The sequence below is a fragment of the Leopardus geoffroyi genome, chromosome B4, assembly GCF_018350155.1.
Source record: "Leopardus geoffroyi isolate Oge1 chromosome B4, O.geoffroyi_Oge1_pat1.0, whole genome shotgun sequence".
In the NCBI taxonomy this organism is placed as follows: domain Eukaryota; kingdom Metazoa; phylum Chordata; class Mammalia; order Carnivora; family Felidae; genus Leopardus; species Leopardus geoffroyi.
The window spans coordinates 116,961,160-116,987,948 of record NC_059341.1 but is presented as its reverse complement, the minus strand read 5'-3'; the positions used below and the strand labels follow the sequence as shown (position 1 = coordinate 116,987,948).

General features: G+C 38.8%; 1 protein-coding gene across 13 annotated transcripts in view; it reads left to right on the top strand.

Moving 5' to 3' along the window:
• Positions 1–555: 555 nt before the first annotated feature.
• NR2C1 (nuclear receptor subfamily 2 group C member 1) overlaps positions 556–26,789 on the top strand; it is a 47,989-nt gene continuing 21,755 nt past the window's right edge. Inside the window, exons 1-9 of one of the 13 annotated variants that reach the window (XM_045462561.1) lie at positions 558–803; positions 917–1,096; positions 11,834–11,907; positions 14,633–14,863; positions 18,225–18,306; positions 20,177–20,356; positions 21,374–21,521; positions 21,637–21,727; positions 24,955–25,139. In XM_045462561.1, the coding sequence (XP_045318517.1) occupies positions 11,854–11,907; positions 14,633–14,863; positions 18,225–18,306; positions 20,177–20,356; positions 21,374–21,521; positions 21,637–21,727; positions 24,955–25,139 (971 nt within the window). In that variant the 5' untranslated portion in view covers positions 558–803; positions 917–1,096; positions 11,834–11,853. Of the gene's footprint in view, positions 804–916; positions 1,097–1,237; positions 1,506–9,085; positions 9,265–11,833; positions 11,908–14,632; positions 14,864–18,224; positions 18,307–20,176; positions 20,357–21,373; positions 21,522–21,636; positions 21,728–24,954; positions 25,140–26,789 lie in introns of those variants that run through there. The other 12 variants (XM_045462571.1, XM_045462565.1, XM_045462559.1 and 9 more) reach the window with 12 other exon arrangements.

Genomic DNA, 26,789 nt, shown 5'->3' with positions numbered 1-26,789 from the left:
TTCTGTCAATGCCTCTTTGTTTCATGAATCTTTATTGACCACCAGCTATTGTCCTAAATGCTTGGAAATACACCACCGAACAAAAAAGCCAGCCTTCAAGAAGTTTACATTCTAAGTGATAATTCTTGCTCCATTTAGCCACTATACCTATTTACCCACGCGAGTTCATAGCAAATCTCTGCCTTACTGTGGAGAATTCTACCCTAGCTTCCTTTATTTAAGGGAATTTTAAATATTTTATTGGAACCTACCCAGACTTAACTCTTCCAATAAACTTTAGTCTAAGGTAAGAGATACCCTAAAACAGAGTCCAATTTTCCACAAGTTTCTAACCGCCTAAAACTGATAAGGTTATCTAGTATTACTCAAATCTGAAAAGTCTCAAAACTTCCTTTAAAGACCGCCTTTGGCAAACTGGGATGCTAAGGGCACGCGATTTCGGAAGGTTCCTGATAGGGCCGCTCTGGCGGGGCAGTTTCCCTCCCAGCTGATAGAGGGCAGTGGACTTTCAGAGGCTCGGTTTTCTCATTCCTCCACCCAGGGAACGTCACGACCTCCTTACTGCTGCTCCACTAGTAATGCGCAGGCGCGGATGGGAGCACGCACCGCAGAGCCGAGGGAGGGGTCACGAACTCTGACCCCCCCAAATACACAAACCCAGAAAGCTCCCTGCCCCCACTTTTCTTTACCCCATCCCTTTCAGCTTTCTCTAACCTGTCTCTTCCCGGAACCCCAAGCAATCACCGCAACGGGACTGTCCGGTCTAAGCCCGACGCGGGACGTAGCTCGTCGGAGAAGCACCGGTAAGAAGTCCCGGGTGGGGAGAAAAGCAGCCGTGGCCGCCCCTGGGACGGGGGTGGATGGGGTGTCCCTTCTTCCCAGCAGCCAACGGACGCACCCCTTGTTCCCCCGACAGCCCGCTGACCTCGGCCGGCAGGGCCGGCCCGCCCGGCAGCGCGGCGGCAGGCTGTTCGGGTTGGGCTCGGGGCGCGCAGAATGGCCGAACGTGTGGGTCCCTGCGGGAGGCTGAGGCAGTAGCCGGGGCCGGGGTGCGGCGCGGGAGCGCGGAGCCCGGAGCGGGGTCGGGGCGCGAAAGGCAAGTAAGCGAGCTGCTCGGCGAGCACTGCAGCCTCTCCCGCGGCGCCTCCTGCGGCGCCTCTGACCTTTCACCTACAGGAAAAGCTTCCGTCTCGGCGTTGCCGCCGCCGCTCCCCCCCGCCTCGGAGAGCCGCGCGGCGCGGGGCGGCGGGGCCCCGGGGGTCGCAGCGGGGGCTCGAGAGCCCGCAAGCCGAGGCCTCCGTTCCTTTCGGAGGACGCTTAGTAATTCTCGTGCCTACACGGGACGAGTAACGGGTTGCTCAACTTTCACGACAAATCGGGCGACAGCAGCCGCTGTCTTTGGACTCGTATCTTTTGAGAAAAATGGAACGGTCCAGGGGCCTCACTGCCCTGGGCAAGTCTAAACTTCTAAGTTCTTTTGTTGAGAACCCCTGCCTCCGACTCCCGCACGTAGCGTTTTATGATTACAATTACAAATGTTGCCAGGTTGGTTGTCTCATAACCTTGTTGCCAAGTTGTCTCGTAACCTTCACTAAGTAGGTCGGCCTGTTTTAAAAAAATAAATAAATGGGAAGGAAAAGCAAAAAAGACTGGAAATTAAGGCCTTTGGGGCTTTTGTTCCTCTGGATGTTGTAAATAGGACTTTGATTTTGATCATTTTTCATCAGTGTCTGTTGCATGGTTGGTTGGTACACGATGACAGTTTTAAAATTTTGCTTGTGCCCAGTTGGTAGATCATTCCATTCTTATAAAAAAGGTGGATCGCATATAAATGTAACGAATTTCTTTTTTTTTTTCTTTTTTTTTTTTTTGGTAGGGGCATTTCAGTCTTCTGGAAGGGTTTTGAGGGAGACACAAATCAAAGGCATCAAACATTCCCAAGATATGGTACCGTTGGTGTTTCTGTCACCCAACGAGTTTAATTCCTGCCCTTGGGGAATAGAAAAGACAAAAGCAGCATAAAGAATTGATAATATAAATATCATTACCTTTTTTTTTGATTCGTAGTACCCTTTGTAATCTGGAAATCTTTTATGAAAGCACTGGAAAAATGCATCTTTACATAAATTTTGAATATGATATCAGAAGTTAAAAAAAAGTCTGTTAGTAAATTGTAATTGAGAGCTTTAGCATTCAAAATCGATGCTGAACCCATCTCAAAGGATTGGATTTTTAAAAATTTCAACCGAGTCTGAAAGGCCAGGTGGTATTTAAGTGAGGGAAGAGGAACTTGGAATGGTGGGTATAAAGAACATCCCACTTTGACTTGAAGAGAGGCCCCTCTTGGGAGGATAGGGGCTAAAATGGGAAGATGAGGAAGTCAGACTATACAGGAATCCTCTACCTCCACAGTGGCAGGCATGCTTCAGAGGTGTAATAAATATTGAAAAAATAGAAAGACCGAAACTTCATCCTTTGGCCATTAAAGAGACGTTGATGGTTCCGAAGCAGGAGAATAAGGATATTTCAGTTCTGTGAGCTTTGAGATATTTAATATTGCTGCTTGTCAGAGGTGCTGACCCACAGATAGTTTATGCCTTATTGGCACTTCAAATCTACACAAAGATGGTTCTTGCCTAATGTACACAAAGTCATGTATATTAATTTTTTTAAATGTTTTTATTTATTTTTGAAACAGAGAGAGGCAGAGCATGAGCAGGGGAGGGGCAGAGAGAGAGAGGGAGACACAGAACCGGAAGCAGGCTCCAGGCTCAGAGCTGTCAGCACAGAGCCCAACAACAGCACAGAGCCTGACGCGGGGCTCGAACTCACGGACTGTGAGATCATGACCTGAGCCGAAGCCAGACGCTTAACCGACTGAGCCACCCAGGCGCCCCAAAGTCATGTATTAAATATGTGTTCAGGAAACTCAACAGTAGCTGCAGTTTTACCAGAAGGGTTAACTTGGAGGCTGTCAGGCTACTGAAGTTTTATGACCCCCTTGAAATACAGCATACTCCTTTGTAGTGTGGGTGAATGTGAATATGTGTTTTCTGGTAAGAGAAACCTTAACTTCCAAAAATTTTCAAAGATCTACTCCACAGGAAAAAAATCGTTGTTTTATATCATATTTTCAAATTTCGCATCCCCCAGAAGGAAGTACATTTTGCACCATAGCTCAGCACACTCAGAGATTAAACTGAAATCAAGTCTTCCTGAGACCATTGTTACCCTGACTATATCTGATGCACTGTTTTCTATTTAACTTAAAGTCTGACCTACTAAATTAATTTCCCCATCCATAAGTGGCTCACAACACAAAGTGTGCTTTGGATGACAGCAGCCTAACATTCAGTTGATGGTAGTGGGGCTGGTGAGGAGAGAATGAACTGTTTCTGATGTAGTCAGAGAGCACACACTAAAAATTTTGAATCTGAATGGAAGAAGGATAGCACCATTCATATTTTGCTTTCTTCTGTGGTGAAGATAAGTTGAAGTGAGATCATGGTAAATTGAAAAAAAAATCAGGGCCAAAAATGTAAGACTGTTTTGTCTTTTGTATGTTAATTAGCTCTAGAGAAGTGAAGACCGCATCCTCAAGCTTCTTGCTTTGTCCCTTGGGCTGGTGAACAAACCTAACCATCAGTGCCACTGAGCCTCACAGTGACTGACATTTAGTAATGCATTTAATAAATAGTAATAGGGGCGCCTGGGTGGCGCAGTCAGTTAAGCGTCCAACTTCAGCCAGGTCACTATCTCGCGGTCCGTGAGTTCAAGCCCCGCATCAGGCTCTGGGCTGATGGCTCAGAGCCTGGAGCCTGTTTCCGATTCTGTGTCTCCCTCTCTCTCTGCCCCTCCCCCGTTCATGCTCTGTCTCTCTCTGTCCCAAAAATAAATAAACGTTGAAAAAAAAAATTAAAAAAAATAAATAGTAATAATGGGATTGAAGCTCTGATCTATTGATTTGCCGTCTAGGACACTATTACTTATATAAATTTCCTCCTCCTGTTTTTCTCTTTATCACTTTTTCCTAGTTTGCTTCATAGCATTTAGTTCATGATAATTTTTTAAAATCTGTTTTCTCACTAAAATATAAGCTCTGTGGGGCAGAGATCTTTTCAGGCTTGTTCACTGTTGAGTCCCAAAGTCTCAGAGTGCCTGGTAAATGTGTTTCAGTAAATACTTTCTGAAGTTAGATGTGAATACTGGGCACTGTTAAATACTAGAGGTTCACTGAAAAAATTAGTCCATTGAAAGCTACCATTTTTCTTTTTTTTTTTTAAGTTTATTTATTTATTCTGAGAGAGAGTGGGGAGAGTCAGAGAATCCCAAGGAGTCTCTGCACTGTCAACGTGGAGCCCAATGTGGGGCTCGAACTCATGAACGCTTGAGATCATGACCTGAGCCGAAATCAAGGGAAACTACGGTTCTTTTCCTTAGAAGTCTATTAGAGATGGGTCATCTATGCAAGTAAGGACAGGGTGCTGTAGAAGGTAAATAGGCACAAGATACGATGGGCTAAAAATGAGAGAATGCTTACTTCTGATTACAACCAAAGATACCCATTCAAAAAGCAGAAGAAAATAAGTGGCCTGTAAATCTCACCTAAACATATGAGAATGTTTCTTTTTAGTCCTTGTGTGTTTTTGCATAGTTAAAATCAGTTGTAAATAAAATTTTGTTTCTTTTTTTTTTTTTTTTTTTTTTAATTTTTTTTTTTTCAACGTTTATTTATTTTTGGGACAGAGAGAGACAGAGCATGAACGGGGGAGGGGCAGAGAGAGAGGGAGACACAGAATCGGAAACAGGCTCCAGGCTCTGAGCCATCAGCCCAGAGCCCGACGCGGGGCTCGAACTCACGGACCGCGAGATCGTGACCTGGCTGAAGTCGGACGCTTAACCGACTGCGCCACCCAGGCGCCCCTAAAATTTTGTTTCTTACGTAAATTCTTAATGTTTATTTTTGATAGAGACAGAGAGAGCGGGGGAGGGGCAGAGAGAGAGGAAGACACAGAATCCAAAGCAGGTTCCAGGCTCTGAGCTGTCGGCACACAGCCCAATGTGGGGTCAAACTCACAAACCGTGAGATCATGACCTGAGCTGAAGTTGGCCACTTAAACTGACTGAGCCACCCAGGCACCACACATCCAACTGTTGATTCATATCACAGTTTGTGGACTCCATGCTGATAGTGCAGAGCCTGCTTGGGATTCTCTCCGTCTCTTTGTGTCCCTCCCTTGCTCACTCTCGTTCTATCAAAAATAAATAAACTTTAAAAAATTGTTTAAAAAAATAAGTCTGGGAATAAAATCTGGACTGGTAATCCAAAACTAATTTGATTCTTTTCATAACTCTGTCAGTAGTCTCTCATCAGAAAGATTCTGTTTATCAGTACATCAGGGTAACCGGTAACTCCTGTTATCTTTTTGTTTCATTAGTCTAACAGCCTCCAGTCCTGAAGACTCCAGGCTTCACGTTTTTAATATTAAGGATTCAAAGGCTGCCCTGCCCTCACTCCTTATGCCTTTTTACCAGCTTAACACAAACAAAAAAAAAATTGGGGATGTTGGGAAAAAATTCAACAAAAATTTTATGAATTCTCTAGAAACTCTGGAGATTGTTTAAAACAATGTGGCCGTAGGGGCGTTTGGGTGGCTTAGTTAAGCATCCAGCTTCAGCTCAGGTCATGATCTTCACGGTTTATGGGTTTGAGCCCCACATCTGACCCTGTACTGATAGCTCAGAACCTGGAGCCTGCTTGGGATTCTGTGTCTCCTTCTCTCTTTGCCTCTCCCCCACTCATGCTCTCTCTCTCAAAAGTGAATAAACTTAAAAACATTTTTTTTAAGATTAAAAAAAAGAAATGGCTGTAAAACTAAATTTGTCTTTTACTGAAGAACTCACAGAGCAAGAAATTAGAAGGACTTTAATCTGGAAGTAGCCAGAAGGAAAACTTTTGACAATATGTTATTTGAGTAAGCATTCTTTCTCCTTTTTGGGATTTATCCAACTGACAACAGAAAATTGGAGTCAATGCTGAATTAAATGTTTTGAGTAGTGTAGTGTTCAGTGGACTTCTGGTTGAAGAATTCTGTGTGTCTAGTAGAAACAAATTGAGGTGGTTGCCTGGCTCGTGGTGATTTTATCAGGAGCCATGTCTATGCTAGTCTTTATTTATTTATTTTTATTTATTTAGTATTTATTTCTTGGGAAACGGGGACAGAGTGCAAGGAGGGAGGAGCAGAGAGAGAGGGAGACAGAATCGGAAGCAGGCTCCAGGCTCTGAGCTGTCAGCACAGAGCCTGACACAGGGCTTGAACCCACGAAGTACGGGATCATGACCTGGGCCGAAGTCAGACGCCTAACCGACCTTCCTTTCCTTCTTCCTGGCCCGCCTACAGTGATTAATTCCAGAGATAAGCACATAACCTAAGCTGGCCCAATCAGAATCTATTACCAGCATTTTAAAATTGAAATGAGAGAAGACTACTTTTATTTTTCTGGTGCTTTACTACAAAGCAGAAAATAAGAAGCCACATAGGGAGAATAAGGACAGCAATAAGGGGAAAAAAAATAGAGATAAGGAGATTCCTGACAGCATCGGAAAACTAACACCAGTTTTTCCCAAGGTCAGCTCCACTTGGATCCTAGCAGTGTCTATCCTGTTCCCCCCCAGCCATTTTCTTTTTGCTTAAACTAGCAGTAGTTGAGCTTTTATCACAACCAAAGTGACTAATACATTGTCATAAATCCTTGCTTTGATGCTAAATAACTATTTCATTCTTACTAATTTTCATCATTTCCCCCTTGCTAATACTTTTGTTTATCAGAGTGAATAAAATACTAACCTCTGGGAATCTCTGAATTTTAGTAAAACTTAATACACTTGGATATGATTTGTAATTATGTAGTTAATTTAGATAGTCTGCATCCTTTTTGTAAATGGTGGGAAAAATTTTTGATCAACAAGATTGTAGGGTGTACGTGAATTATTGCATGGATTTATTTGCATATAAAGATGTATTATAGGGGCGCCTGGGTGGCTCAGTCGGTTAAGCGTCCTACTTCGGCTCGGGTCATGATCTCACGGTTCGTGAGTTCAAGCCCCGCGTCGGGCTCTGTGCTGGTGGCTCAGAGCCTGGAGCCTGTTTCAGATTCTGTGTCTCCCTCTCTCTGACCCTCCCCCGTTCATGCTCTGTCTCTCTCTGTCTCAAAAATAAATAAAGGTTAAAAAAAATTAAAAAAAAAAAAGATGTATTATATTAGTGGATAGTTTAATGAGAGAAGTAAGTAATAAGGAAAATGGGATTATGGATTTGACTTTATATCCTGTGTCTGTGCTTTTCTAGACTTAAATCTTAATGAACCAGCTTGACAGACACCTAACAGGCTTTACAAGTAGGATAAGGTAAATAGTTTGAGATTGCAGTGGAAGATATGGTTGGTTGGAGAGGGTCCAGAGGGAAAAAGTTGTTCTTACTCCACCTTTCTGGTCAAATCTATTCCCTAAATTCCTCTCATTTGTGTTTCATTCCATACAAATTAAGGTGTATGATCACTGAGGTAAGTATTCTAAAAACTTTCCCTAAGCATTCTTTTGCACACCAGTTTGGATTATATGGATCTATAGAACGGTAGGAGATAAGGGTTCTAGGCTACTGCAGTAATGCAGAGAGTTTATACAGAAAGAAGTAGAAAATTGATATGGTGAATCACAAATCGGAATCTACCAAACATGTATGTGTGTGTATATTTTTCTGAAGAGGTTGTGTAGCTTTAGTCAGATTCTCCTAGAAGTTTTTAACTCCAAAAATTAGGAATCCGTTGCCATTTCCTGCTCTTTTCTTCTGAAACAGAAAAAAAATCCAAATATCCCTGAATTCAGTATTCAAGAATTCTGTTTCAGGAGTATCAGCATTCAAATCCTTTAACATTGTATTACCTGAAACGCTGCTAATGACAAAGTATACAATTAAGCATGAACCTTTACAGGCATATATACCAGGCATATATGTGTATCACATATACCCTCATAGTCTTTGGTCTTTTTGGCTAAAATAATAGTTGATTTAGTGGCACCTGGGTGGCTCTGTCGGTTGAGTGTCCGACTCTTGATTTTGGCTCCGGTCATGATACCACGGTAAGTTTTCATTATGAATTAGCTTCTTTGGGTCTGATGTGCCGATAATGCTGCTTGATTTTAGGATTTCTAGACAAGATTCCTTTAAACTGTTTCGCTTTTTTTTTTTTTTTTTCCTGCTTACAATTCATTTTTTTGTGGTAATACTTAAAATTTGAAAGGAATACACACTGGGGTGCCTGGGTGGGTTCAGTCAGGTAAGTGTATGACTCTTTGATTTCTGCTCTGGTCATGATCTCACAGTCCTGAGATTGAGCCCTGCTCAGTGCAGCGCATGGAGCCTGCTTGAGATTCTCTCTCTCCCTCTCCCACTTCCCCTTCCCCACTTGTGTTAGCACACATGCTTGCTCTCTCACTCTAATAATAATAATAATAATAATAATAATAATAATAATAATAATAAGTAAAACTTAAAAAGAACAGACACTCACTGAAAAGTCTGCATTCCATCCCTGTTCCCAAACTTCCAGTTCTCCCTGGAGATAGTCACTATAAACATTTTCTTTTGTGTTCTTTCAGCTAGTTTTTCCTCTAGGTATCATTTTAATATATTTTTTTTAATGTTTGTTTATTTTTAAGAGAAAAAGACACAGCGCAAGCAGGGAAGGGGCAGAGACAGACAGACAGACAGACAGACAGACACAGAATCTGAATCAGGCTCCAGACTCCAAGCTGTCAGCATAGAGCCCGAAGCTGGGCTCGGACCCACCAACTTTGAGATCATGGCCTGAGCTGAAGTCAGATGGTTAACTGACTGAGCCACCAGGCGCCCCTCTAGGTGTCATTTTAAAGCTTTCCTTACATATAGCATGCACATTTCTTGTTAGATTTGTGTCTAAGTGTTATGGGCTGGATTGTCTCCCCCCAAAATTCATATTGAAGTCCTGCCCCCAATACCTCAGAATGTGACCATATTTGGCCATGAGGCCTTTGTAATTGAGTTAGAATGAGGTCATTAGGGTAGGCCCTAATCCAATATGAGTGTTGTCCCTATTAAAAGAGATTACAACACAGGCACAAACAAAAGGAAGACTTGTGAAGAGACAAAGAGAAGACAAGGAGAGAGGTCTCAGAAAAAATCAACTCTACTGACAGCTTGTCTCAGATGTCTAGCCTCCAGAATTGTGAGAAAATTAATTTTTGTTGTTTGAACCACCCAGCCAAAATTAGCCCTGTTAGTCTTGGTTAAGTCAGCCCTAGCAAACCAGTGCAGATTTTGGTACTGGGAAGTGGAGTACTGCTGTAACAAATACCTAAAAATTTGGAACTGGAAAATGGGTAGAGGCTGGAAGAGTTTTGAGATGCATGCTAGAAAAAGCCTAGATTGCTTTGAAGAGATCGTTGATAGAAATACGAATATCAAAGGCAATTTTGGTGAGAGTTCAGAAAGAAAAGAGAACTGTGGAAAAAGCTGCCATCATCTTAGAGATACACATATAGTTTCATAAATAGAATGTTGATAGAAATAATAGACATTAACAATGCTTCTGGTGAGGGCTCAGAAATGAGGAACATGTTACAGTTTTGGTAACTAGAGGAAAATGAACCTTATGATGAAGGGCAAAGAACTTGTCCTTGTGTTCCAGCGTTCTGTGGAAAGCAGAACTTGTAAGCTGTTTTTCTGTGGAGATTTCTAAGCAAAGTGTTAGTTAGAGACATGGCCATTTCTCCTTGCTGCGTACAGTAAAATGTGAGAGGAAAGAGGTAAATTGAAGAAGGAATTGTTTAGAAAAATGGAATCAGGACTTAAAGATTTGAAAAATAACCTATCCATATTGCAAAAAAAGAGAAAGTGTGTTCTTAAGAGACTCTCTTGGGTATGACTGGACAACCAACAATTTGCTAAAGAGAATTAGGGACATGTGATTTATGGATCCAGGCAGCCATCTCAACAGAAGCCAGGAATAGAGATGGGGTTATTCGGGAGAGATCTGTATAGGACTCTTATATCTGCTGGCCTAAAGCCCCATGAATTGCAAGGAAGGCAACAAGATTTCTGAGATTTTTTTTTTTTTTTTTTAACGTTTATTTATTTTTGAGACAGAGAGAGACAGAGCATGAACGGGGGAGGGTCAGAGAGAGAGAGGGAGACACAGAATCTGAAACAGGCTCCAGGCTCCGAGCTGTCAGCACAAAGCCCGACGCGGGGCTCGAACTCACGGACCGCAAGATCATGACCTGAGCTGAAGTCGGCTGCTTAACCGACTGAGCCACCCACACGCCCCTTCTGAGAATTTTATATCAGCAGAAATGTTGCCAGCTTGGACCGAGGGGGACATATATGGGATGAAATGAAGAAAAGCTGTCGAACTTGTGGGATTCTCCTGGATGGGCCAGTAGAGCTATTCAGTTTTAAACATAAGTTATCCTTCAGGGAATAGGAAGGAAGGCCTCAAAGATGGGTCAGAGGTCGTCAGGGCTGTCACTGCTACCCTGGCCCCAGAGGACACAAACCTGAGGAGCAGCTCTGTTTCCTCAGTTGGTCCCAGAATGGTTGAGGCCACTGCTTTTCAATCTAGTAAGAGATAGTTGAATAATGAAGCTAAATATTAAATACTGCTTTTGGCACAACTAATTGAAACATTTAAAATTTTTAAAGTAATTGAAAGAAAAACAATTCAGATGATTTAGCAATTAATGTTATTTATAATTGTAGACTATTAGTGAATTTATGACAGACATTATATAATGTGATAAAGTCAGAAATAGTTTTTGTGTTCTTATCTACTGATACAGAAAAAAAGCAAAAATCAGAGTCAACCCACTGATCTTTCAGGCTCTCAGATCCATTTGGAGAAAGTTTTACATTGAATTCAAATTAACCTTAATATATAAAAAACTTCCACTAATGAAGAACAGTTACAAGATTCTAGAGAAATCTTCTTTCCTTTTGAACGAATGCCAGTTATTACAATGTATTGGTAAAAAGAGTATGTTAAGTGGTTACCATGATGTATTTGTTTACAGATAGGGTTACCCTTATTTAAATTAATAAACTACTCCTGATCTGTAGAGTTGTCCTGGTTAGGCTTCAATATCTTTGAAAAGTGGAATTGTTTGGTATTGAATCTTTTTTTTTTTTTTTTAAGTTTGTTATTTTGAGAGAGAGAAAATGTGCATGTACGAGCAAACAGGTAACGGACAGAGAGGAATCCCCAAGCAGGCTCCACACTGTCAGCGCAGAGCCCAAGTCAGTTCTCAATCTCATGAATCATGAGATCATGACCTGAGCTGAGAATGAAGAGTTGGACACTTAACCCAGTCACCCTGAATGATTTTTCTAAGTAGATATTTTCAAAATATATAAAAACAGAGAATACTGTTATGAACCCCTGTATAAACAACAGTTTTTAGCAACTGTCAGTTCATGGCCAACCTTGTTTTGTTTATTCCCTCCTACCACCACCCACCCCAACTGGATTATTTTGAAGCAGATCTTAGCTATCATGTGATTTCATTTGTTTGGGAGGGTTGCGTTTTTAGTTTTTTTTGAGAGAGAGAACCACACGCCGGGGAGGGGCAGAGAATCTTAAGGGGCTTGATCTCATGACTGTGCGATCATGACCTGAACGGAAATCAAGAGTCTTTGATGCTTAACCGACTGAGCTACCCAGGCACCAGCATGTGATTTCATTTGTAAATTCTTCAGTAAATATGTTTTATTTTGTGAAAAGTGTCTTTTTATCTTGGCAGGACATTCTGGCAGTTAGAACATGGCAACCATAGAAGAAATTGCACATCAAATTATTGAACAACAAATGGGAGAGGTATGTTTGATTTACAGTTCATTTGCTGATCCATCAACCTATTTACATCAAATGTATATGCTAGGTTCTGGAGGTACAGAGATAAAAGATACCCTCAACATTAAGATATTTTTAAATCTAGTAAGAGATAGTTGAATCATCTGACAGTCACAATACAGTGGTAAGGGCTGTAATAGATTATTGTATACGGTGTTATGGGAGCACAGAAGAAAAACAGCTAATGAAGAGTCACAGAGGGTTGTGGAGATCTGGTCATGGAATATTTTTGGAGGTACAGAATCTGAGGCCAGTCTTAATGGACCAGTGGGAGGAGATCCATGTCAAATAACAGATCTTATGCCCTATTTCTTAGGAAGAGGTACCATAACCCAGAGGTTTTCAAAGTATCATCTAGGGATTCTTTCAGAGAGTCAGCAAGGTCAAAAATGTTTTCATAATAATACTGGAACATTAGTTACCTTTTCTTCCCCAGAGGCTACATGACATGTGATGATACTGTATGATGAAACATGTCAACATATAAAAGATGTATATAAATCAGTGGACCAATGTGTGATGTTACAAAATTACTGATAAGTAAAGGATCCATTCAAATTGCAGGATAGACCAATAGATCTTAATACAGTTTCTTGGGGAGCTTGGGTGGCTCAGTTGGTTGAGCGTCTGATTTGAGCTCAGGTCACGATCCCAGGGTTGTGTGATTGAGCTTTGCATCAGGCTCAGCACTGAGTGTGGAGCCTGCTTAAGTTTCTCTCTCTCTCTCTCTCTCTCTCTCTCTCTCTCTCTCCCTCCCTCCCTCCCTCTCTCCCTCCCCCTCCCTTCCTCTCTCCCTCTCCCTCTCTCTCCCTCCCTTCCCCCTCCCTCTCCCCCCCTCCCTCTACCCCATACTTTCTCTGTCTCTCTTGTGTTCTTTCTCTGTCTCTCTCTCTCTCTCTTAAAAAAAAAATTTTTTTTTTGTTTTATTGTTTATTATTGAGAGTGAGAGAGACAGAGCACAAGCAGGGGAGGGGCAGAGAGAGAGGAAGACACAGAATCTGAAGTGGGCTCCAGGCTCTGAGCTGTCAGCACAGAGCCCAATGCGGGACTGGAACTCACGAACAGCGAGATCATGACCTGAGCCAAAGTCGGCCACTTAACGGACTGAGCCACCCAAGCACCCCCCAAAAAAAGTTTTTTTAAGGAAATTGCAAAAATTGTTAGGGAAGATGGAGACTAGACTTGGTATAAATAATCTATGTGTAAAATAAAATTGACAATGGTGAAAAGTATACCCAGAAAAATAGGACATGCTAGAAATAATGGTCAACAAAGAAAACTTGAGTTGGCAGCAGCTATAGTCAGTACAATCTGCCCTGACAAAAACTGATTAGTAATTCAGCATTTTGTTGTAAATTTTGCATAGAAAAGAATCTTGATGAAAATAATTTCAGGGAAATGGAGAAAAAGTTGGAAACAAACCAAATTTGCCATTTTAAATTTGAATCAAGGGATTAAATTGCCTTAATGAGTTTACTCTGTAAAATATTTGCTCAACAACCAAAGCCCTCAACACTGGCTAGTTCTCTTTAGTCATGAACTTGCACTTCTCCAGACTCCTCCAACTAAGTGGATGGCATTTCTGTCCTCTCATGTGCTCAGACCAAAATTTGATAGTCATCCTTTACTCTTCTCTCCTCATATTCCACATCCAGGCAGTTGGCATATCCTGTCACATTTCCCTTCATAAAATATCCCAAATCCAATTATTTTTCTCCTCTGGCATGGCTGCTACCCTGTTCCCCACCAGCATCTCTGCCCATATATAATTCCCAGATATTGCCGGTGTCTGAGTATTCTTCTCTTCAACATTCACAGGCTAGTCTACACACTAAATCTAGAACACTCTCTTTGAAAAAGATCTTGCCACTCTGCTCTCTGACCTTCCAGAGGAAGGTGGATCTCCATTTCACACAGGAGGAAATCCAGACTTTGTAGTCCCTATGTAGCCCTATACCATCTGGCTCCTACTGTCTCTCAGATCCTGTCTTTTACCATAATCCTTTCTGCCACTCTCACTCACATAGCTCTCTTGTAGTGCCTCTTGCCTCAGACACACTCCTCCTGCCCCACAGCCTTCTTTCATGTTTCTTTTTCTCTACCTGGGATGCATTACCCGTAGCTAGTCCTAAGCTTTGGTCTGTTACTGCACTTAGGTCTGTGCAAAAATGTCATCTCCTCATGGCTTTTATTCTATCAGTGACTCTCACCATCTCTACCTTGTTTTATCTGTTCTTTATAGCACTTAATACTGTTTGACAACAGTATTTGCTTGTTTTTTATCTGCCTTTCCTCACTAAAATAAAAGCTTGATGAGAAAAAAGGTTTTGTTTTGTTTATTGCTGTATTCCAGGACCAGAACAAATAGTGCTTGGCAAATAGAAGGCACCCAATATAGGTTTGTGTAAATGGAAGGTGGGTGGGAAGGAGAAGGAAGGAATGAATCAGAATAGTGATTGTACCTTCACTTGCACATTTGTTTTTCTATAGGATAGGATTTTGTGGGAGTAGAATTGCTAGTTTAAAAGGTGTGTGTCTATGTGTAATGTGTTGAATATATAAGTAATGTTACACTTTTCTAACTTTGTCCAAAGGTAGGAGAAAATTGTGTCCTTAGAGTTTAAAAAAAAAAAAAAAAAAAAAAAAAGATTAAGTCGAATCGATTACTGATATGACATGGTTGTGTTAGATTGTTACCGAGCAGCAAACTGGCCAGAAAATCCAGATCGTGACAGCACTTGATCATAACACACAAGGGAAGCAGTTCATTCTGACAAATCATGATGGCTCTACTCCAAGCAAAGTCATTCTGGCCAGGCAAGATTCCACTCCAGGGAAAGTATTCCTCACTACTCCAGATGCAGCAGGTGTTAATCAGTTATTTTTTACAACTCCTGATCTGTCTGCACAACATCTCCAGGTAAATAACTTTACAGTGTCTTCATCACACTTGAAAGAATTAAAAGCATGTCATAAGTGTAAGTCCTGGTGTTAAGACTTTATATCCTGCGTGGTCCATAGAAAAAAATCTTGCATAAAATTACATGGTATGCACATTATCTGTGGTGACTGCCCTCTCCTATATGCCACTGTACTTTTCCTCACACACCCTCCCTTCCGTGTATTTTGGAGGGCTCTTACATACAGCAGGATTCACTCTGGCTAGTTTGTCCAGGGAGGGGTTTAATAAAGGATATGGAGAACTCATAGAATTGTCGGGAAGGCTGAAGAAACAGCTCTAGGTCAGTTTCCAAGAATAACCACTTGGATGTGCTGCAGAACTGGCTTCTAAGAGACCTGCTTCTGCTCGGTTAGGAAACTGCCAAATCAAGAGCCTCTTCTGTGGTAGCAGCACTTCCCAGGAGCACACTGCCTAGGCCTCAAACAAGCTGCCAGATCAAGAAGGTGGTTTTATGGCTGCAGCTTTGTCACTGTGCCTCCTTGGTTGTCATCTATGTCTTCCTTGATGTAACAGGTGGTTTACCCTCATGGTCTGCTTTAACACTGGAAGTCAGTCAGTAGTCTAGATTAACTTCACATCATTTTGATTTTTGCAAGTTATGCACTGTTTTTCAAAGAGCCAGTTAAGGCTTATACACAATGCATACCTGTGGTTACATAGATGTTTTCACTGCTGGTTGCTATGATTGAATACAAATTCAGCAACCCCCTAAGTTTGCCTTTGGAGACTTTTTGGTGGAGTACCCACTTAAAATTGAATTCCATGTTTTGTGCTGAAAACCTGGTCAAGGAAAGTTCCTTTTAGGATTGAGAAACTAATTCATAAAATACAAAATTTTGCCTGATTCTATTATTCTTCTGATTACATCATCTGTATTATTTTTAGGAATGGCTAAGGTAAAAAATAGATGGGATTTACAAGAAGTTATTTTATCAACAAGACAGAAGTCCCAAAAAGTTTATAACATTATGAATACCTTTTTTTTTCCTTATTAACAGATTTGATTTTTTGCAAGTTTTATAGTTAACAGATTTTTTTTTTTTTTTTTTAAGAGAACACAAGCAGGGAGGGGCAGAGGGAGAGAGAGAATCTTAAGCAGGCTCCATGCTGGGTATAGGGCTCCATCTCACAACTGTAAGATCATGACCTGAGCTGAAATCAAGAGTCGGATGCTTAACCAGCTGAGCCACCCAGACTGCCCAATAGTTAAAGAAATATCAGGAAGTACAGGGGTCTCTTATAACCTCTCAACACACAATTTCTCCTATTAACATTTTGTATTAATATGATACCTTTATTTTGATAATGAACTAATTTTGATAATTAACTAAAATCCATAAATGTTTTTAGCTTTCCCTAATTTTTACCTAATATTCTTTTTGATTCCAGGATACCATATTACATTTAATCATCATGTCTCCTTAGATTACTGTTAGCAGTAACAGTTTCTCAAACTTTTCTTGTATTTGATGACCTTGACAGTTTTGAGGTATACTCTTCAGGTATATTATAGGTGACCCTGCTATGGGACTTCGACATCTCATGGTTAGACTGGGCTTGTTGGTTTGGGTAAGGAGGATCACAGAGTGCCATTGTCATCACATTATATCAAGTGTACTTAGTATCATCATGTTTGATAACTGGTGACATTGATCTTGACCACCTGGCTGAAGTAGTGTGTGTCACTTTTCTCCACTGTAAAGTTACTCTTAAAAGAAAAATTCTGTTTCCAGAAGAAAAGATAATATTGGTACTTTGCTTACTTTATGGAGCACCTCTCAGGGCAAAGAAAGAGAAACAGGTATAGGATAGAATTCCCCTGGGCCAAAAAGATTGGATTTCTGATCTAGTGATCTAGTGTCCCTTAATCTCTCAATATTTCTTCTACCCATAAGAATAATAGAGGATAAAAGATTAACACCATTTGCTGTAGATGTGCTATTAAGGAAAGGAGTGATACTTTTCATAGATGTTTTCAAGGGACAGCTAGTACCAGAAGGTTTTTTCTTACGTTTCTGTTGAAGACTAATTTTTATAGTGATATAAGAAGGAATAATGCCAGGGCACTTGAGTGGCCCAGTTAGTTAAGCATCCGACTTTGGCTCAGGTCACGATCTCGCGGTTTGTGAGTTTGAGCCCTACATGGGGCTCTCTGCTGTCAGTGCCCAGCCTGCTTTGAATCCTCTGTCTGCCTCTCTCTCTGCCCCTCCCCCACTCATTCATTCATTCTCTCTCTCTCTCTCTCTCTCTCTCTCTCTCTCAAAAATAAACATTAAAGAAATTTTTTTAAAAGAATGATGCCACTATCATAGGGAATGCCCTATCACATTTTTGGGATTAAATTAATTCATTCACATTCCAAAAGATTGAAAGAAAATGATGAAAATATTAGAAAACAAATCTAAAAGAAGAGACTAGTGTATTTCTTTGCCAGCATCATAGTAGCTATACCTAGTGATATATAGCCCTTTATATAATTTAAGGAGCGTTTGTAATTTGCCCAAGGCTTCCCCACTCAGTCTCACTGACCTTCTGCCATTTACCAGACTCCACAACCCATGCTGTCAACCACTCCACCTAATCCTAGACAACTCATTGATGAAAATTTTATATTTCGTAAATCAATCATATTTCCATAATTATAAGTAAATACTTTAACAAAAACTTTAACCCCTTTTCCATTTAAAAGTTCAACGGCACCAAGGTGGCTCAGTTGGTTAAGCATCTGACTCATGATATTGGCTCAGGTCATGATCTCAGGGTTCACGGGATCAAGCTCCACATCTGGCTCTATGCTGAGAGCACGGAATCTCCTTGGGATTCTTTCTGTCCCTTTCTCTTTCTCTCTCTCAAAATAAATATTTATTTATTAAAAATCAGTTATCTTTTTTATGCTATTATAGCTTATTTTAGTCAGTCATATGGGAAATTTTTGAGCTGTTCAAAGACAGATGTCATGATGGGGCTGATAGCTTCTGCAATCATTTGATGTGTTGAATGAATAATAAGTGCTTAATGGGTAAGATACGTTAAATACTCATGCATTTATTTGTGTGTTTAATAGTCTGTTAAATTAGAGTGTTACAGAGTAAATTTAAAAGGTATTCTTCCTATCTTTGTGTCTAATGACATTGATATTTTTACTTACATAAAGAAAAATAAGAATAGTTTAATTGATATATATGTATAATAGAGTTCAAAGTTTCAGAATAACTTGAAAGAAAGCAATAATTAAGACTGAATATTCTTCTACTTTTTACTTACGAGCATTATTAACACACTATTGTTTTGTTTTTTTGTTTTGGGGGGTTTTCTTTAGCTCTTAACAGATAATTCTTCTCCAGACCAAGGACCAAATAAGGTTTTTGATCTTTGCGTAGTATGTGGAGACAAAGCATCAGGTAACATTTAAAAATAACCTATATATATTGTGTTGAAACTACCACACTACCACGTTTCTTCTTCTGAAAGTAAAAAGAGCATGTCATGTTTTTGTTTTTTTTTTTTTTTTTTTAATGTTTACTATTGAGAGAGAGAGAGACAGAGCTGAGCAGGGGAGGGGCAGAGAGAGAGGGAGACACAGAACCTTACTTAGCAGGCTCCAGGCTTTGAGCTGTCAGCACAGAGCCTGATGTGGGCGTTGAACCCACTAATGGAGAGATCATGACCTGCACTGAAGTCAGACACTTAACAGACTGAGTCACCCAGGCGCCCCAAGAGAATGTCATTGTTATGGTCCATATTTGAAGCCTATGAAATGTAACCGATTTTATCCCCAAGTTTTTTATTCACCTAAGGTTTTTTTTCACTTGAATGCAGTTTGACTTGGTCTTGCAATGACATAAAATGCATATTTTCAAGAATTAGGAAAAGCAGTTTTTCCTTTAAAATGTAAACTGAATGAATAAGTGGAATTTTTTTTAAATATAAAGCCGGTTTGTCAAAGGAATTGCTTAAAATGAGTTGTGGTCCTTAATAATATAAATGTTAAGTTGTTAATTTACCTGTTGAGTCCTGTTGCTAGTCCAGGGATAGAGAGTAACTTGAATTACTGAGATGAAAAATTTCTGGTTAACTTTTATTTAATTTTGTGCACAGCTGAGCAGACATTTCTCCAAGTCTAATATCAGGGTTATGTCATTTTAGTTATGTTTATTGTTACTTTATGCTAGGAAAGTACCCATGTGCCAGTGGGATATACTTTAAGGGCCTTGTTTGTTTTTTGTAATCTTTGATCTTTTCCATAGCATCATTACAAAAGTCTCCACTACACCTTTTCCCAAGAGTATGTTCAATTTAATAAATGTTGTGCCAGGGGCGCCTGGGTAGCTCCGTCGGTTGAGCATCCGATTTTGGCTTAGGTCATGATCTCGCTGTCCGTGAGTTCGAGCCCCTCATTGGGCTCTGTGTTGACAGCTCAGAGGCTAGAGTCTGTTTCAGATTCTGTGTCTCCCTCTCTCTCTGCCTCTCCCCCACTCATGCTCCCTCGCTCTCTCGCTCTCTCTCTCTCTGCAAACATAAATACACTTAAAATAAATAAATAAATGTGCCAAAGAAATCATTTATAAAATGGTAGGTTAATCAAAGTATAAAATTTCTCCAGAAATTTAAAAAGTGGAACCCACAATGAGAAGAGATTAGCTCAAATACTAATTAGTGTGCTTGTTTTAGAGCATAGTTTTCAGAATAAAATATCCTTATATAATATATGAGAATTATAATTTGTAAGTGATCTCAGAAGTGAAAATAGTTTTTACATATCATGGTGTTATGGATGGTTTTGCTTCTTTTCTTTGCGAAATTTTCCATACTGTTGTTAAGGTTACTTACAAAATAAAAATTCATAGGGCATATGGGTGGCTCAGTCAGTTAAGCATCTGACTCTTGATCTCAGCTCAGGTCATGATCTCACGGTTTGTGGGTTCAAGCCCCACATCAGGCTCCGCACTGACAGTGCAGAGCCTGCTTGGCTTTCTTTCTCTCCCTCTCTCTCTCTCTGCCTTACCCCACTCATGCTCTCTTTTCTCTCTCTCAAAATAAATAAACTTAAAAAAATACCAAAATTAAAAATTCATACTGGTTAATATATTTATCAAAGAATGTGGTGGTTTCATTCTGTTTAGTAACTCCTTAAAATTTTTTTTCATGTCAGAAACTCAAAAATCTCTGTCTGATAACATATATTGTTACTTAAAGGGAAGAAATGGGCTTACTTCCATTTCTGTTCTAAAATATGTGACTTTTGTGTTTTCTTAAACATCTTGTTTCTAGGGCGTCATTATGGAGCAGTAACCTGTGAAGGCTGCAAAGGATTTTTTAAAAGAAGCATCCGAAAAAATTTAGTTTATTCATGTCGAGGATCAAAGGACTGTATTATTAATAAACACCATCGAAATCGCTGTCAATACTGCAGGTTACAGAGATGTATTGCGTTTGGAATGAGACAAGACTGTATGTATTAGCTTTAAAGGAGAGAATAATTTTAAGGATTCAGGCAAACTAGAAGTATGTCAAAATTAACACAGTATGTCAAATATATGTGCTTTTTCATTTACAGTTTTCCAACTAACAACATAGAAATGTGTACATATGCATGCAATATTTATTCGTTCAACAGATGTTGAGTTCCTATCCGCTTTGCATGTATGTATGTATGTTTGAATACGGTTTTTTTAAAAAAAAAAAAGCACAACTAACTAGATACCAGTCTAGCTTTTGATTAAACTCCTAAAATGATAAAAAGGATAGCTGATACTGATTGAGCTCCTACCATGCCTAACTCTGTGTATAACGTATGAGTTAACTTATTTATTCTCATAGCAGAACTCTCTGCAGTACGTACGACTGTTACGCATCTTACATTTGATCAGAGTAAACAGATTTAATAACTTGCCCAAGGTCACACAACTAATAAGTGGCAAAACTTGGATCTGAATCTTGGCAGTTTTTTCCCTCAGAAAATATACATTTAACAACTACATTATACTGTCTCTTAAGTATTATGAAATAAAATTCCTATAAATGAAATATATTACCTATATTTTATAAATTAAGATTAAACAGTTGAATTAGTTCTCAAAAATCTCCCTGCCCTTAACTAAGATTTAATTTTAGTCTTTTGTGGCTCTCTATTAGTCTTGTTTTTAATTAAATATTTTTAACTCTCATATAGATAGGTGAGAGACTCCTGACTTTAGTTTTTCCTTCTTGACAGTGAGCTTTTAAAAAATAAGAGTTTCTCTACATTTCTACCACAGCTGGATCAGGAAGAGAAAAGAGAATGAGAGATGCAAATTACTATTTTGAAGCAACTTTGTTGGGCTTGGAAAGAATTTCTAAAGATTATGATTGTCTTTAGAGTTCAGTTATGGTAACTGTCTCCCGAGCAGAATTGCTGACCGAAAGGTTACATTTAAAATTGCCTATAAATTCTGCATTGTGATGTAATAGTTTAATGCATTTTTGTAGCTGTTCAGTGTGAAAGAAAACCCATTGAAGTATCTCGAGAAAAATCTTCCAACTGTGCCGCTTCAACAGAAAAAATCTACATCCGAAAAGACCTTCGAAGCCCATTAGCTGCAACTCCAACTTTTGTAACAGATAGTGAAACTGCAAGGTATAGTAAAAAACACACACACACACACATACACACAACAACCACATTAAGTAGCTGGTCATTTGTTTTTCTTCCCAGTGAAACTAAGGCTAAAATTTATACTTGTTTGTTACAGGTCAGCAGGACTGTTAGATTCAGGAATGTTTGTGAATATTCACCAGTCTGGAATAAAAACTGAGTCAACTGTGCTGATGACACCAGATAAGGTGTGTGTAGTGCAATTAATTTAAAGCTTAAATTTTTTTTAAGCTTTTAATATTTTTTCCTTTTCTTAATTTCCATTAATTTGGTCAGTTGATCTGGTCTTAAATATTCCCTATTACAAATTGTTTTTTTTTTTTTTTTTTAACATAAATTATCAACTATTTGATAGTGTCAAATGACAAAACTAAAACAATTTAGGAACAAGTTTGATGCCTTTATTCAAGGCAAAAGAATCCATAGATCAGCAGAGCACAGTGCCTCATAAACAGTGGAGCACTCTTGCCAAGGGATTTTGGGCAGGAATGAGTTTTACAGAGCATTAGAAGCAGAATGTGGAAATGGCCTTATTGCCTAGGAAGTTGAAGGTTTCCTACTAAGGCTAGTGGGTCTTGTTTTCTAGGGTAAGGAGAGCTAACTTGGCAGAGTTGCAAGATCGTGATTGGTGTATGTTAGGTTTCCTTGACAGGTGTTTCCTATATGTGCATGCTGACTTGGGTTTAGATTTGTGACCAGTATGGCCTCCATTTTGTGGGTCCCCGTATACAAATAACTATCAGTAGAAATGTTCATTATTCCAGGAGGACAAGTACAGCTTCAGTGTGAGAGTGACAGACAAAAGTCTTCTAGGCTTCTTTCACCTTGAAATAGAAAGCCTCAGAAGAATAATTTATATGAAGTACAAAATTCGTAATATTCCTTTTATGTTGCCCGATAGATTTTATAGTAACAAAATACTTAAAATATTTCAAGTAAAGGGAAATTTCTAGCACGCGTTATTCAAAACATTGACTTGAGTCAAGAGTAGGAATAGAAGTCCAAGAGCACTCATTATATATCTAAGTTATCTGGGTTCTCTTAGAGATTGGGACGCCTCTTTATTGAGCAAGAGGTCTAAAGGAAAAAAAGTTTGTGTATTTAGATGGAACATGTAGAGTTTCTGTAGTGTTCAGAAACCCTTCTGAGAACAAAAATCAAAAATTTCTCCTGAAGACTCATGTCTATAAACAGATTTTAGGGAGCCTACGACTAGTATTTCTCTCAGCCTGTTAAGTGATCTGGTCATCCTAATTATGGCCAGATTTATCATACATTTGTTGTTTGATACTAAAAAGTATCAAAAAAAAATTTTTTTTAAACATTCATTTACTTTTGAGAGAGCTCAGGGCCTGAGCTCAGGAAGGGGCACGGAGAGAGGGAGACAGGACATAGCAGGCTCCAGGCTCCCTGCTGTCAGCACAGACTCCCAACACCCGGGCTCCAACCTACAAGGCAGGAGATCAGAACCTGAGCCAAAGTCAGACACTTAACTGACTGAGCCACCTAGGGGCCCCTTTATTATTTGATACTTTTAAGGCACTCTTCATACTTGAGCTCTAGAATCCAATTTCATCTGCCACTTAGTAGGTGCATAACGTTGGGCAAGTTATTTGACCTCTCAGTGTTTTACTTTCCTTCCTCATCTGTAAAATAGGGCCAATAGGAGTGTCGACCTTACAGGTTGGGGTTTATAGCATGTTGTTATTGACTGGGGAGATTTGGCCTTTTACCATATATTTTGCACTTAGCCTTGTGCACATGATTCAAGCTTAGGATGGTAGTTACCATTGCACTGACATGATTAACTCTTTTAGGAGAAGAAGGGAACTAAGTTTTGTTGAGAAATTACTATTTGCCCAGACACTACTTCTCTGTATGTCTTTGTATTAAAATTGTAATAACAACCTTCTGTGGGAAGTTTCTGACAAGCAGTCTCAAAACCGGCAAGTCACAAGATGAGGTCTTTTCACATTGCCTAAGAGTCTTCAGTGGCAAAAACTTAAAAATCTAGCTCGATAGACATGTAATGAAATACAAGAGAATGTATAATTGTTGAAGTTTTAGTTGAAAAAACACTTAAAAATGTTAACTTTTTTTACTTATGTTTTAAGAAGCCTGGAACAGTGGTTAGAGCATAGTCTTCTCCATCAGACTGGAGTGACAATGGATAATTCTTCTTGTCTGTAATAAAGGGATGATGATTCCTATTTCACAGGGTTGTTTTGAGGTTTAAATAAAATACATATATGAGTAGTAACCATTTAATAACTCTGCAACTGGTAGGTCACTCTGAATGATTCTGGGACCATTCATTAATTTGGGAACACAAAAATTGTGTCATTCTGTTCACCAAAATCAATTTTACATAAAGAATTGATATAACATGAAACATCAAGGAAACCTGCCTTTTCTTAGGATTAAAACACTAAAACTAAAAACCATAAAAGAAGAATTAAAATTTCATTAAAGGATTCTGTCAATAGGCCATAGAAGGCAATTGAAAGGACTCTCATTAGGTTAGGATGGGATAATTTGAACATTGAAAAAAATAATGCATTTAAACATAGTAAATGTATAAAAATCTTTGAATTTAAAATAATACTTAAAATTCATCTGTCACCATTAGAGGTTACTAAGGGCATTGACTCATTGCTCTAAAAATTGATAAAAGGAAGAACAATCAAGCACTTACCTGCTTTTCGTGCAGAAATTGTATCTCTGGATAATCAAAGAGTTAAGGAACGAAAATTCTTTTTGACAAAATAATTATAGCTAATTAGTGAATAAAGAATATATATGTCATTAACAAAAATAAAAACTAAAGACAAATGGGAAAATATGCAATGTATACCAAAAGCCAATATTATCTTAGTAAAGAGATTTTTCACCTACCTGGTCCCTGGTATTTAACACATTTAACAAAGTGGCTGGTAATAGTTGGTATTCTAGGAATTCTGTTCAATAATACATTTACTTTTTTTTCTCTTTTCAGTAATAATTTTAATACATTCTATACAATTTTTGTTTGTATAGTTTAAGTTCTGGAAATTGTCAGAATTTTAATACTAAAAAGAACTTAAAAGATCATCTAATATCCTTTTACAGAGGAAGGGATTGTTGATGTGAATAGATTAGTCATTAAGTACAGTTTTTGGTTTTAATGTAATTTTTGTGTATAAACATTTCCTAGGGAATGTACCTGATGTTTTTAAATTTATATTTTCCTCAAAAGTTTCTAAAACCTCAAAGCTCTTTGGTTTTACTTTCTAGGTTTCATTCATCTTAATTAGAGTTCTTTACTTTTGGCACTTTATAATCTAGAATTGGGTATTTCAGACTCAAATGTTCACCAATACCAGTTTGTAGATTTTAATCTTTTTGTTTTTTGTTTTTTGTTTTTTGTTTTTTTAAGGCTGAATCATGTCAGGGAGACTTAAGTACATTGGCCAGTGTGGTTACATCATTAGCAAACCTTGGAAAAAGTAAAGATCTTTCTCAGAATAGTAATGAAATATCTATGATTGAAAGCTTAAGTAATGGTGATACCTCTTTGTGTGAATTTCATCAAGAAATGCAGACTAATGGTGATGTTTCAAGGTAAGGTCTGTTTTGATCTTTTAAAAACTTTTTTTTTTTTTTTAACATTTATTTATTTTTGAAACAGAGACAGAGCATGAGCAGGGGAGGGTCAGAGAGAGAGGGAGACACAGAATCTGAAACAGGCTCCAGGCTCTGAGCTGTCAGTCCAGAGCCCGATGCAGGGCTCGAACTCACGGACCGCAAGATCATGACCTGAGCTGAAGTCGGACGCCCAACCGACTGAGCCACCCAGGCGCCCCTGTTTTGATCTTAATTATTAGTATTTCTTACAGTATTTTTATGTTTTTCTTTAAGTCTGTTTATTTATTTTGAGAGGAAGAGATAGGCAGAGAGAGGAGAGAGAGAATCCCAAGCAGGCTCCTCACTGTCAGCATGGAGCCCAATGTGGGGCTCAGACTCACGAATCACGAGGTCATGACCCGAGCTGAAGACGGGAGTCGGGCACTTAATGGACTGAGCTCCCCAGGCACCCCACAATATTTTTATGTTGAATACTGTTTACAGAAGTTTCAGAAAACAGATATTTCTATTAGACTTAGAAAATTTAAAGCATAGTAAGTTTTAACTGAATGAACTACATTCAGTGTAAAATGTTATCTAGCAGGTTGCATTCTAAATAATGAGCAATAAATGAATATTGTAAGATTAGAAATGTAATCATAAAATTTAGGTATTTTTCTCCTACTAAAGATGATAATCTGGGTCTGACATTTCAGTTATTTTATTTTCTGTGTATTTAAACATTTGTCTTACCCCGGACAGTCATGTTCATTTTCCCCACCACTTTCTAATGATGAAAATAGATTTAAAAGACTTGATTGAGGGGTGCGTGGGTGGCTCAGGTCTTGATCTCAGAGTTGTGAGTTCAGGCCCTGCATTGAACTCCACGCTGGGCATGGAGCTTACTTAAAAATAAATAAATAAATGACTTCATCGAATAAACTACAATTTTAAGTTATGCTTCAGGAAACTTGTATCAGAATTCTGTTTTTCATTCTCTTGATATTAATACATGAGATGTAGAACCCAGATCTCTTCAGGCTTTTTTACACTGCTTGTTACCTAAGTGTTGAGGAAATTGCACTTAAGAGTCTCAATAAGTACTTTGTTGAATCTGAAATCTTAAGAAACTCTAAAAGGCCTCTCATTGAAAAATATGGAGGGCTATTTTAAGTAATTATTTGCTAACATTAGTTCATTATTTGTCATCGTAATCTCAAATTCTTACAGTTCAGATGTAGCTGTGTTAACACAATTTTAAAATATTCTCTGAATTTTTAAATAAAATCTAACTTTGTGTCATGTAGAATATAAAGTTGACATAAGTTATTGCCCTTGTTCTTTCTAAATAACTTCTGTAAGTACCGTAAACGGGCTAATATCTTGTACTATCAAATGTATAACATAACATATAACATAAAAGCATATTTTTAGACCAAAGTATAAGGGTTTTTCCTCATAATTACATAAGATTTCTTAAAGACTTTAGTTCTCTGATAATACATTAATATAGTTTTTCATAGTATACATATTGAAGTTTAATTTGTTGCTTTTGGAGACAGTCATAGCTATCACTGAAATAGAGTACTCAGTGCTACTCCAAAGGTTTATTTTCTAAACTATTTTTTTAAGGCCTAAATCTTAATT